Source organism: Sinocyclocheilus grahami, unplaced genomic scaffold (assembly GCF_001515645.1).
Source record: "Sinocyclocheilus grahami isolate Dianchi unplaced genomic scaffold, SAMN03320097.WGS_v1.1 scaffold163.1, whole genome shotgun sequence".
NCBI classification, from domain to species: Eukaryota; Metazoa; Chordata; class Actinopteri; order Cypriniformes; family Cyprinidae; genus Sinocyclocheilus; species Sinocyclocheilus grahami.
This window is the reverse complement of record NW_015505342.1, coordinates 1,107,103-1,119,088: the sequence shown is the minus strand read 5'-3', so window position 1 is coordinate 1,119,088 and position 11,986 is coordinate 1,107,103. Positions and strand designations below refer to the sequence as shown.

The following is an 11,986-nucleotide window of genomic DNA, read 5'->3' as shown; positions in this document are numbered from 1 at the left end:
AGGTCCGAGTCGGTAAAATGATCCGAACTTCCCATCACTACTTCAATAGCGCGTTCCGTGCGGATGTTGTAATTTGAGAAGACGCCTATAGCCCTCACAAGCCCTGCCTTCGGAAGGAAAAAGCCCAGTCCCGCTTAACTTACAGGTTTAAATCTTAACAACGACACTATTAGGCATGTGACGTCTAGAGCGTAAACATGGGATAAAAGATGATGAAAGTTTTGTGTGTGCGGTGTGTCACGTGTGTGTGTGTAAAATCATAAAACATAACTCACAACAATGGTAATCACAATGTGCATCTCATAACCCATCAAATGCCTCTCCCATCCTGAAGCCTTAGTGGATGAAACAAAAACTAAAGTCCACACATGTATTTTAAAACTAGGTCTGGTCATAAAAGCTGGTTTTGGGAACATGGTAGCTGGTCAACCAGCTAGAAACCAGCTACCATTTCCAAAACAACTAGGCTACCTGGGGCCTCAATCTCCTTTTTTCTTTACCTCACTGTTTATTTTCTTTATTGCACATTACAGAACATGTACACACTGTTTGTATGCTGGCACTCATGCCGCATTTTAAGACTTTTAAGCATTAAGATGAAGAATTAAGTGTGAAACCACCAGGAACCCTTTAATCTCCAGTACACTTAAAGTCGGCCTTATTCACCCTATTTATTTACAGTTGTATGTTATTGATGTTATTGTGAATGATTCATCAACATATATTTAATCTTTCACTTTTTTTTACCTTGTAAATTTAGATTAAAATGTAATAACTGTATCTTCCAGTGAAACACCAGACCCCTCTCAGGTGACGTATGCCGGACTTCTCCAATCATTTAGTCCACTAAAACCGCACAATTACTTCACAACTGTTTAAAAGTATGTTCTATATAGTATGAATGTGTGTAGTATGAATGTACTACATTGTCATGTTGTCATTGTCATGTGACCTACCAGCGTGAGTGACATTCACAAATCCTACTTCAGAATCTAACCAGAAGTAGGTCAGGTACTTTTTAAATACTATGAATTCAGACATAGTGCCGTGTTGAGGCTAAGACATTACAAATAATGTTACGTAATCAGATTACTTTTTAACTAGTAAATTAATCAATTACTTTTTAATTTACAAGAAAATATCTGACTTACCTTTTCAAATAAGTAATGCCAGTTACTTTGTTTTCACATGTATTGACTGACAGCTCTACTGTCCTCATGTTGAGAAAAATCAGGAGTGAGTGCAGACCCAGGCAACACGTGAGATCATGCAATGATCACAGTGACATCACACGATCCTCATACTGTGATCCTCACCGTGTGAGTAGTATGTGAGCTCATTGTGAGTTCAAACGATCCTCATACTGTGACGCTCACAGTGTGAATAATAGGGGAGCTCATTGTGAACTCAAACGATCCTCATACTGTGATCCTCACGGTGTGAGTAGTATATGAAATCATTGTGAGTTCACACGATCCTCATACTGTGATCCTCACGGTGTGAGTAATACATGAGCTCATTATGAACTCACACGATCCTCATACTGCGATCCTCACGGTGTGAGTAGTATGTGAGCTCATTGTGAGTTTCAAATTTTGAGCAGGTTGAGAGAAGGCAGTTCAAATATTAGTCACCGGGGATAAGATCATCTACATCTTGGTTAAGATTACTAAAAGTTTCGCACCTACAGCACACATTACATCCATTGATGCAGAAATGCAGATATGTTCTACATGTCTAAAGTATATAGAGAGATAAACCTTATAAACTGCTTGATTTTGTGTAACAACTTAAATCTGCATATACAATAAACTATAGTATTAATTTAGATCTCTCTACAGTAAGGATTTTGCAGGTTTTAATAAAATGTTATTTAAGTCATCTTTATAAAATACAGCGAGAAGTAGGAGTAGTGAGGATATCAACATTTTATCAAGTTTAAGGGTTGGTCACATGTTGAATAAAACATTAAAATGAATAAATAAACATCCAACAGGATTATGTGAGCAGTGTTGCACACTTGAAATACGAGACTATAGACAAGCGTAATGAAATGAAGAGCAGGTTAATCTTTAATAAACAAAACAAGCGAAAACAAAACGGAGCACAAACATGGCACATCTCTCTTTCTTGCTCACCGCAGAATGTTCAGGGCCCGAAAACTTTTTCTAGCTGCCCCACTTGCTTTTAAGGGGGGGGTACACAAGTTATAATCATGATTTCTATGTTTGCCACAAGAGGAGTCAGTGGAACATCTATGTGTTTGTCAAAAGTATTTTAATGAGAAAGAAACAAGGAAGAAGGAACTTAGAAAGGTTGGAGTGGAAGGAATAAAGCTAAAAAAAACAAACTTATAATCACTTATGGATTAGAGAGCTTATTTCTTTATCTCAAAAGTACAGAACTGATAAAGAGAATGAAGGGTTTCTTTTATGAAATGGGTAAACTCCAACACTGAATGTGACGATAATGCACCTTAATGCTGGTGCTACCCACCATAAAACAGAAGAAGAATCAAATATCACTATTCAAGAATCAGCTACGGGAAATAGGTATAGTAGAGTTTAATGTTAAAAATATAGTAACATATGGAAATAGTGACCAAGGACGGAGATATTTGTTTAATTTTCTAAGGAGGACTGGACTGGAAGGATGAATTTAATTAAGATATAGTAAGTTAAAGTGAGACAGCAGATGGCAGTAATGCAACACTATGGATGCCAACTGCCATAAAACTCCAACGAAGAAGAAGACAAACATTACTATTGTGATGTACATTTGTGTTAGGGACTGTTGACTGTGGAATTGTTTGACATATTGTTCTCTGTGTTTCAGGATGTGTCAAGTCTTTCCAAGGGGACAAAGAATTTGAAGTTAAGAATCGAAAAGGAGTCATCAAAACATCACCAAAAGCAGAATGTATCTGTTAAATTGAAATGTCTGTCGAATGCCAACACCAAACTGAAAATAAATCAAAATGACCAAGGAAACTGAATTATAGAAATACTTTGAAGGAAATAAAAGATTAAATTCTACATGTTTGTGATATTACTGTCCAATATTAGAGAATTTTTAGGTCACAGTTAAAAGAATGAGTTTAACCCAATGATATGACAGTGGTCTCACATGGTGAGCTTTAACGTATAGAGACAGAATACTAACCAAAAAATCCAGAAAAAACATTATATAAAGGTTAGAAATAGATTTGCATTTCAGTGAGTGAAATCAGTATTTGATCCCCAAGCAAAACATGACTTAGTAAAATTATAATGTAATATCTATGTAATATAATGTCATACAGTGGGGAAAATATTTATTTGATCCCCTGCTGATTTTGTAAGTTTGCCCACATACAAAGAAATGAAGGGTCTGTAATTTTTATGGTAGGTTTATTTTAACGTATAGAGACAGAATACTAACCAAAAAATCCAGAAAAAACACATTATATAAAGGTTAGAAATAGATTTGCATTTCAGTGAGTGAAATCAGTATTTGATCCCTTGTTGGCAAGCACAGAGGTAAGATGTTTTTTGTAGTTGGTCACCAGGTTTGCACACATCTCAGGAGGAATTTTGATCCACTCCTCTTTACAGATCCTCTCTAAATCTCTTTAAGGTTTTTTGCTGTCGTTTGGCAACTCGAAGTTTCAGCTCCCTCCACAGATTTTCTATAGGACTGAGGTCTGGGGACTGGCTAGGCCACTCCATGACCTTAATGTGCTTCTTCTTGAGCCACTCCTTTGTTGCCTTGGCGGTATGTTTCGAGTCATTGTCATGCTGGAAGACCCATCCATGACCCATCTTCAGTGTTCTGGCTGAGGGAAGGAGGTTATCGTCCAGGATTTTACAGTACATGACCCCGTCCATTTGCCCCTCAGTGCGGTGAATTCGTCCTGTACCCTTAGCAGAAAAACAGCCCCAAAGCATAATGTTTCCACCTCCGTGCTTGACTGTAGGGATGGTGTTCTTGGGGTCATAGTCAGCATTTCTCTCCCTCCAAACACGGCGAGTCGAGTTAATGCCAAAGAGCTCAATTTTGGTCTCATCTGACCACAGCACTTTCTCCCAAGCCTTCTCTGAATCATTTAGATGTTCTTTGGCAAACTTTAAACGGGCCTGTACATGTGCCTTCTTGAGCAGTGGGACCTTGTGGGCACTGCAGGGCACTGCAGAATCAGTCCATTGCCGTGTAGTGTGTTACCAATAGTGACTGTGGTCCCAACTGCCTTAAGATCATTATATTCTTGCTGGTTGGTAGGGAATCAAATATTTATTTCACTCACTGAAATGCAAACCAATTTCTAACCTTTATATAATGTGTTTTTTCTGGATTTTTTGGTTGATATTCTGTCTCTATCTGTTAAAATAAATCTACCATAAAAATTATAGACCCTTCATTTCTTTGTAAGTGGGCAAACTTAAAAAATCAGCAGGGGATCAAATAAATATTTTCCTCACTGTAGTTCTAGACTAAATGTGAACATGCATTTACTCATCTCAGTTGCACAAAAACAGATTCAGTATTTCTCAAAAATGACAGCTGAACAGTTTGCTGAAAGGCTTGTTTGAGCTGCGCCTTCTACTGTACAGATGCAAATTTACATTTCCTTCAGCCAGACCAAATAGGCCGGTGGCCGCACAGATATCACCACCAAAGCATACAAAGAGCTGCTCTGAGTGCCAAAATCGGCCAGAGCGTTAAACATGTACTCTTAGTGGATTAGGACCCTGTTCACCTTCTGAATTGGGGAGTGCTAGAAGGATGATTGGCTTGTGCTCTGAATGGAGTGGAGAGCACTTTCGGCACAAAACTTTTTTTTCTTGGTTTCAGCATGACTCTACAGTCATTAGGCCCAAACTCAAGACATGAAGCACTGACTGACAGTGCCTGAAGGTCACCAACTTGCTTGACCGACGCTAAAGCCAGAAGGAGGGCGGACTTAAGTGACTGGAGGGCCCCGTAGGGCCTGAGGACTATAGATAAATCCCAAGTCGGCACAATATGAGGGCGAGGCGGATTCAATCTCCGAGCTCCCCTCAGAAACTCAACGCCTGCCACATAGACTTTGAGCGTGGAAGGGGTGTGCCCTTTGTCCAACATCTCTTTCTAAGCAGCTGCGGGCAGGCTCTTCTGGCTGACCATTCTATGCAGAGAATCTCCACTGCCTGGTGAGGATGTGAATCAGTTCGCTCTCTGCCAACTCGTAATGACCCATTGGGGAGAAGGAAGTCAGGTGTCACGAGGGGTGCTGATCCTCTCGTGTAAAACACACCGGCGGATCAAAGTGCTGCAGCAGCAGCAGCAGAGCTTCTTGCTTCTTGCTTCGACTTCCTGCTTCAGAGTCCAGTGAGGAGATGGCCTTCGTCGCTGAAGGAGAAAAATTCTGATGAAATGGCGCTCAGAGCCGACTTATATAGCAGTCGGCTCCACCCCTTTTGACAGTTTGAAGCACCATTGATTCGTGCAGCTACACAAATGTGACCAAATCAGGCTTCAGTATCAGAGTAAACAGGAGTTTCCCATAGCTTTAACGCAAAGGGAGAGACCGTTCTAAAGGGAACTACAACTTCATATTTTGTTATGTTTCAATGTGAATCAAAACTCATAAAAAACCTTTTAACTTCTCCACAACCTGACTAGTTTTCCAAACAGTAAATGTAACAACAAGTGGATTGAAGAAATCAGATGTCTATGTCCAGTGTTTTGGACTTTGGACTACCTTCCCTTGCAAAAATTAACCATGGTTTAACTAAAATAAAACCAAAAAACCATGGGTACAGCAGTTAAACTATGGTAACCACAAATTAACCATGGTTTTGCTACATTACCCATAGTTTAACCATGGTATTTGTAATATAACTGTGGTGATGGTCACCAAAAAACAATTGTTACGACACTTTTACTATAAAACCATGGTTAATTTTCATAAGGGTTGGAGTATCAATACTATGGTAAATGAATATAGTAATCATTCAGTACTAAGGAATAACAAATTACTATAAAAGTAAAATATGATTTCTGGGATCATATTTAAAACACATTTAGCCTGCACACAGAATTTTTAAATATTTAAATATATAAATAAAAAGAATAAAATATATAAAATACTCTATTACAATTAGATGATTAGTAACAATACAAACACTAGAGATTTTTTCTGTTTTATTTCACCAGTAGGGGCCCCATATACATTCAATTACTGCAAATGACAGTGGTTTCCTAATGCTTTAACAAAGCTTGCTTTAACAAAATTAACCCTTTTTCCTACCTTGACAGCCCTTCTGTGCTTAAAAGCGAGCATGTGGATTTAAACTTGTTGGTACAGAAAGTCAGTGGGACTCATGACATATTTGTGGAAATTAGAGAAGGGTCTGGCTGCAGCCTCGCACTTGCACTCTCAGACACTTGTGCTTCTGCTAGCGACGTCACTTACAGGCTTTATTTTTTATTTTGTTCTATTTTTTATTACTGTATTGTCTTTATCATAGTCCGTTATTATACAACATTAAGCATTTTGCTGTATGGGAGGACAAGTGAAAGTTTGCGCATTGTGTTCATAGCCATCTGTTTGCCTTGTAGTACATTAAATAATAACTATATATCGAATTTGATCTTTTAATTGAACTTAATGTATCTTAATACATTAAGCCATGTTAAGTGTTTATGTTTTTCTACAGGAGGAAAACGCTTAAGGATAGACTTTGCGCATTGTGTTCATATTCTGCTGTTCTGTGGCCACGGATTTGCGGGTCTTGTCTTTTTCTTGCAGGACCCTGTACGTTATAGTACTAAATTAGTTGTAATTGTTTAATCACCACAGCGTCTCGTCTCCATTGGCAACACGCACGATTTGTGTCGATTGCAAGTGACGTCGCAGGTATTGGAGAGTGCAAGTGGCGATTGCAAGTGACTTCGTAATTTAGTTAATTTTTTCTTGTCTTCACCACCTGGCTACTGTTGTAAAAAGTTAATAGATTCAAACAAAAAGTAATCAATAAATAGAACAAAATAAAAGACTGCAAGTGACGTCGCTAGCGGAAGCGCAAGTGTCTGAGAGTGCAAGTGTGAGGCTGCAGCCAGACCCTCTTGGGAAATTTGACACTCATTGTTATTAAAATGCGGTTGACACTTTCTTTAAATAGAATCACAGTTCCTGCCATTTGAAATGTAGGGGGGGGAAAACAAAACATTTATATGTGGTCTACATAATGAAACTTAATATGAAAACTCAAAAACAAAATTACATAAGCTGTAAATAAAGAGTATTAGCTAACAAAAATAATAAAAATGACAAGTTATATTTTAGATTTTAGTCTTTTTACTATGTTTGTTATATTGTGTATCCATGTATACTAGAATAATTAATACTGAAAGCAGAAAGCACTAATAAAAACTAAAACTGCATTTTAAAAAAATGGTGTAGAAACAATTTTCACTCATTGCTTGTAGAAAGATTGAAATGGTATTGTAAAACTTTCTATAGTAATCTTTGTTTTATTTACAATTCCAAAAATAATATACTAAACTAAACTGAAAGAAATTGAAAGTGATAAAACAAAATAACTCAAATTGAACTGTAATTATTAAAAACTGTAATAACCCTGACTTTAACACATCCAATAGTCTTGTATAATGCACATCAGATTAGGCACATTTTTACTGCCTTGCAAAAGTGCGTCAACCTCCACAATCCAGCAATGACTGATTTGAGAGACGGTTGCGGTTTAGTAACCGGTGTTTGGTAACAACAAGTGGATTGAAGAAATCAGATGTCTATGTCCAGTGTTTTGGACTTTGGACTACCTTCCCTTGCAAAAATTAACCATGGTTTAACTAAAATAAAACCAAAAAACCATGGGTACAGCAGTTAAACTATGGTAACCACAAATTAACCATGGTTTTGCTACATTACCCATAGTTTAACCATGGTATTTGTAATATAACTGTGGTGATGGTCACCAAAAAACAATTGTTACGACACTTTTACTATAAAACCATGGTTAATTTTCATAAGGGTTGGAGTATCAATACTATGGTAAATGAATATAGTAATCATTCAGTACTAAGGAATAACAAATTACTATAAAAGTAAAATATGATTTCTGGGATCATATTTAAAACACATTTAGCCTGCACACAGAATTTTTAAATATTTAAATATATAAATAAAAAGAATAAAATATATAAAATACTCTATTACAATTAGATGATTAGTAACAATACAAACACTAGAGATTTTTTCTGTTTTATTTCACCAGTAGGGGCCCCATATACATTCAATTACTGCAAATGACAGTGGTTTCCTAATGCTTTAACAAAGCTTGCTTTAACAAAATTAACCCTTTTTCCTACCTTGACAGCCCTTCTGTGCTTAAAAGCGAGCATGTGGATTTAAACTTGTTGGTACAGAAAGTCAGTGGGACTCATGACATATTTGTGGAAATTAGAGAAGGGTCTGGCTGCAGCCTCGCACTTGCACTCTCAGACACTTGTGCTTCTGCTAGCGACGTCACTTACAGGCTTTATTTTTTATTTTGTTCTATTTTTTATTACTGTATTGTCTTTATCATAGTCCGTTATTATACAACATTAAGCATTTTGCTGTATGGGAGGACAAGTGAAAGTTTGCGCATTGTGTTCATAGCCATCTGTTTGCCTTGTAGTACATTAAATAATAACTATATATCGAATTTGATCTTTTAATTGAACTTAATGTATCTTAATACATTAAGCCATGTTAAGTGTTTATGTTTTTCTACAGGAGGAAAACGCTTAAGGAGAGACTTTGCGCATTGTGTTCATATTCTGCTGTTCTGTGGCCACGGATTTGCGGGTCTTGTCTTTTTCTTGCAGGACCCTGTACGTTATAGTACTAAATTAGTTGTAATTGTTTAATCACCACAGCGTCTCGTCTCCATTGGCAACACGCACGATTTGTGTCGATTGCAAGTGACGTCGCAGGTATTGGAGAGTGCAAGTGGCGATTGCAAGTGACTTCGTAATTTAGTTAATTTTTTCTTGTCTTCACCACCTGGCTACTGTTGTAAAAAGTTAATAGATTCAAACAAAAAGTAATCAATAAATAGAACAAAATAAAAGACTGCAAGTGACGTCGCTAGCGGAAGCGCAAGTGTCTGAGAGTGCAAGTGTGAGGCTGCAGCCAGACCCTCTTGGGAAATTTGACACTCATTGTTATTAAAATGCGGTTGACACTTTCTTTAAATAGAATCACAGTTCCTGCCATTTGAAATGTAGGGGGGGGAAAACAAAACATTTATATGTGGTCTACATAATGAAACTTAATATGAAAACTCAAAAACAAAATTACATAAGCTGTAAATAAAGAGTATTAGCTAACAAAAATAATAAAAATGACAAGTTATATTTTAGATTTTAGTCTTTTTACTATGTTTGTTATATTGTGTATCCATGTATACTAGAATAATTAATACTGAAAGCAGAAAGCACTAATAAAAACTAAAACTGCATTTTAAAAAAATTGTGTAGAAACAATTTTCACTCATTGCTTGTAGAAAGATTGAAATGGTATTTTCATGTAAAACTTTCTATAGTAATCTTTGTTTTATTTACAATTCCAAAAATAATATACTAAACTAAACTGAAAGAAATTGAAAGTGATAAAACAAAATAACTCAAATTGAACTGTAATTATTAAAAACTGTAATAACCCTGACTTTAACACATCCAATAGTCTTGTATAATGCACATCAGATTAGGCACATTTTTACTGCCTTGCAAAAGTGCGTCAACCTCCACAATCCAGCAATGACTGATTTGAGAGACGGTTGCGGTTTAGTAACCGGTGTTTGGTGGCTGCATGTAGGCGGGGTTGTAGGCCGGCTGATTCGATGTCTCTGAAAGCATAGGAGCAACACCTGGCTGGGCAGGCGGCTGCATGGGGTACATGGCCTGGCCTCCGTCATATGCACCCTGACTAGTGGGATATCCAGGACTCACTGGAAACAGTAAAAGACACTAGTTACTTTCACAGAAAAGACTACTACATGGTCTCAGTCTATGCAGTATTAGGTGTTCTTACTGGCCACGTGATACGAGGGTGGGGGTCCTGGTGCATATGACTGTCCCTGATATGGTCCTGTCTGCATAGGCTGACCACCGTAACCCGGTTGAGTCGGCACTGGTTGGTATTGTGGGTACTGGCCTCCCTGCATTACAGGCTGCTGCTGCTGCTGAATGCATTGTGTATTCATGACTGTAGTTATATGCGTTCCTACCACAGCTGTGGGGAAAAAACAAGACAGAAATCAATTAATAATTACATTTTACTAGCCCCCTGAATAATATATAATCCCCATTAATGGAACAGTTCACCCAAAAATAAAAATTAGCTGAACATTTACTCACCCTCAGGCCATCCAAAATGTAGATGAGTTTGTTTCTTCATCAGAACAGATTTGGAGAAATGTAGCATTACATCCCCAGTTAATCCTCTGCAGTGAATGGGTGCCGTCAGAATGAGAGTCCAAACAGCTGATAAAAACATCATAATAATCCACAAGCAATCCACAGCACTCCAGTCCATCAGTTAATGTCTTGTGAAGCCAAAAGCCGCATGTTTCCAAGAAACAAATCTATCAAGACATTTTTTACTTTAAACCATCGCTACTGGACAAAATAATCCATAACAACACTTTCTCCTGTGAAAAAATCCACCAACATATTTGTTTAGAACGGTTTTGACTATTTTCACTTGTAAACAATGATTGATCTGTGCATATTTCTCTCCTGATTCAGACAAGAGCATTTTTTTTTTTACTGGAGATAGCAATATTATGGATAGAGGACTTGCATTTTGGCCAAAAGTGACAATTTAATGTTATAAAGCGCCTTAATGATGGATTTGTTTCTTATAAACACATTTTAGCCTCACAAGACATTAATTGATCGACGAGTCGTGTAGATTACTGGTGGATCACTGTGATGTTTTTATCAGCTGTTTGGACTCTCATTCTGACGGCACCGATTCACTCTCATTCTGACGGCACCCATTCACTGCAGAGCATCCATTGCTGAGCAAGTGATAAAATGATACATTTCTCCAAATCTGTTCTGATGAAGAAACAAACTCATCTACATTTTGGATGGCCTGAGGGTGAGTAAATGTTCAGCTAATTTTTATTTTTGGGTGAACTGTTCCATTAATGGGGATTATATATTATTCAGGGGGCTAGTAAAATGTAATTATTAATTGATTTCTGTCTTGTTTTTTCCCCACAGCTGTGGTAGGAACGCATATAACTACAGTCATGAATACACAATGCATTCAGCAGCAGCAGCAGCCTGTAATGCAGGGAGGCCAGTACCCACAATACCAACCAGTGCCGACTCAACCGGGTTACGGTGGTCAGCCTATGCAGACAGGACCATATCAGGGACAGTCATATGCACCAGGACCCCCACCCTCGTATCACGTGGCCAGTAAGAACACCTAATACTGCATAGACTGAGACCATGTAGTAGTCTTTTCTGTGAAAGTAACTAGTGTCTTTTACTGTTTCCAGTGAGTCCTGGATATCCCACTAGTCAGGGTGCATATGACGGAGGCCAGGCCATGTACCCCATGCAGCCGCCTGCCCAGCCAGGTGTTGCTCCTATGCTTTCAGAGACATCGAATCAGCCGGCCTACAACCCCGCCTACATGCAGCCACCAAACACCGGTTACTAAACCGCAACCGTCTCTCAAATCAGTCATTGCTGGATTGTGGAGGTTGACGCACTTTTGCAAGGCAGTAAAAATGTGCCTAATCTGATGTGCATTATACAAGACTATTGGATGTGTTAAAGTCAGGGTTATTACAGTTTTTAATAATTACAGTTCAATTTGAGTTATTTTGTTTTATCACTTTCAATTTCTTTCAGTTTAGTTTAGTATATTATTTTTGAAAACTGCATTTTAAAAAAATGGTGTAGAAACAATTTTCACTCATTGCTTGTAGAAAGATTG

The 11,986-nt window shown here is 37.7% G+C and overlaps 3 protein-coding genes across 4 annotated transcripts in view; 2 read left to right on the top strand and 1 right to left on the bottom strand.

Moving 5' to 3' along the window:
• Window positions 1–7,578: 7,578 nt before the first annotated feature.
• LOC107593059 (calcium-binding protein P-like) lies at window positions 7,579–10,262 on the bottom strand. Of its 2 annotated transcripts, XM_016282642.1 has the most exons (3): window positions 10,061–10,262; window positions 9,831–9,977; window positions 7,579–7,741 (listed from the first exon to the last, which is right to left on the bottom strand). In XM_016282642.1, exons 1-3 carry the CDS (start codon window positions 10,230–10,232, stop codon window positions 7,725–7,727), a joined length of 336 nt encoding a protein of 111 aa, XP_016138128.1. In that variant the 5' UTR covers window positions 10,233–10,262; the 3' UTR covers window positions 7,579–7,724. The 2 variants fall into 2 exon arrangements, with proteins under 2 accessions (XP_016138128.1, XP_016138127.1); XM_016282641.1 differs by lacking the exon at window positions 7,579–7,741 and having other exon boundaries at window positions 9,670–9,977.
• Window positions 10,263–10,339: 77 nt separating this feature from the next.
• LOC107593093 (helicase ARIP4-like) overlaps window positions 10,340–11,986 on the top strand; it is a 33,360-nt gene continuing 31,713 nt past the window's right edge. Inside the window, exons 1-2 of the mRNA XM_016282676.1 lie at window positions 10,340–10,347; window positions 10,459–10,463. Of these exons, the coding sequence (XP_016138162.1) occupies window positions 10,340–10,347; window positions 10,459–10,463 (13 nt within the window). The remainder of the gene's footprint in view (window positions 10,348–10,458; window positions 10,464–11,986) is intronic.
• LOC107593060 (calcium-binding protein P-like) lies at window positions 11,259–11,851 on the top strand. The gene is made up of 2 exons (XM_016282643.1): window positions 11,259–11,460; window positions 11,544–11,851. The coding sequence occupies exons 1-2, from the start codon at window positions 11,289–11,291 to the stop codon at window positions 11,705–11,707; spliced, it is 336 nt and encodes a 111-aa protein (XP_016138129.1). The 5' UTR covers window positions 11,259–11,288; the 3' UTR covers window positions 11,708–11,851.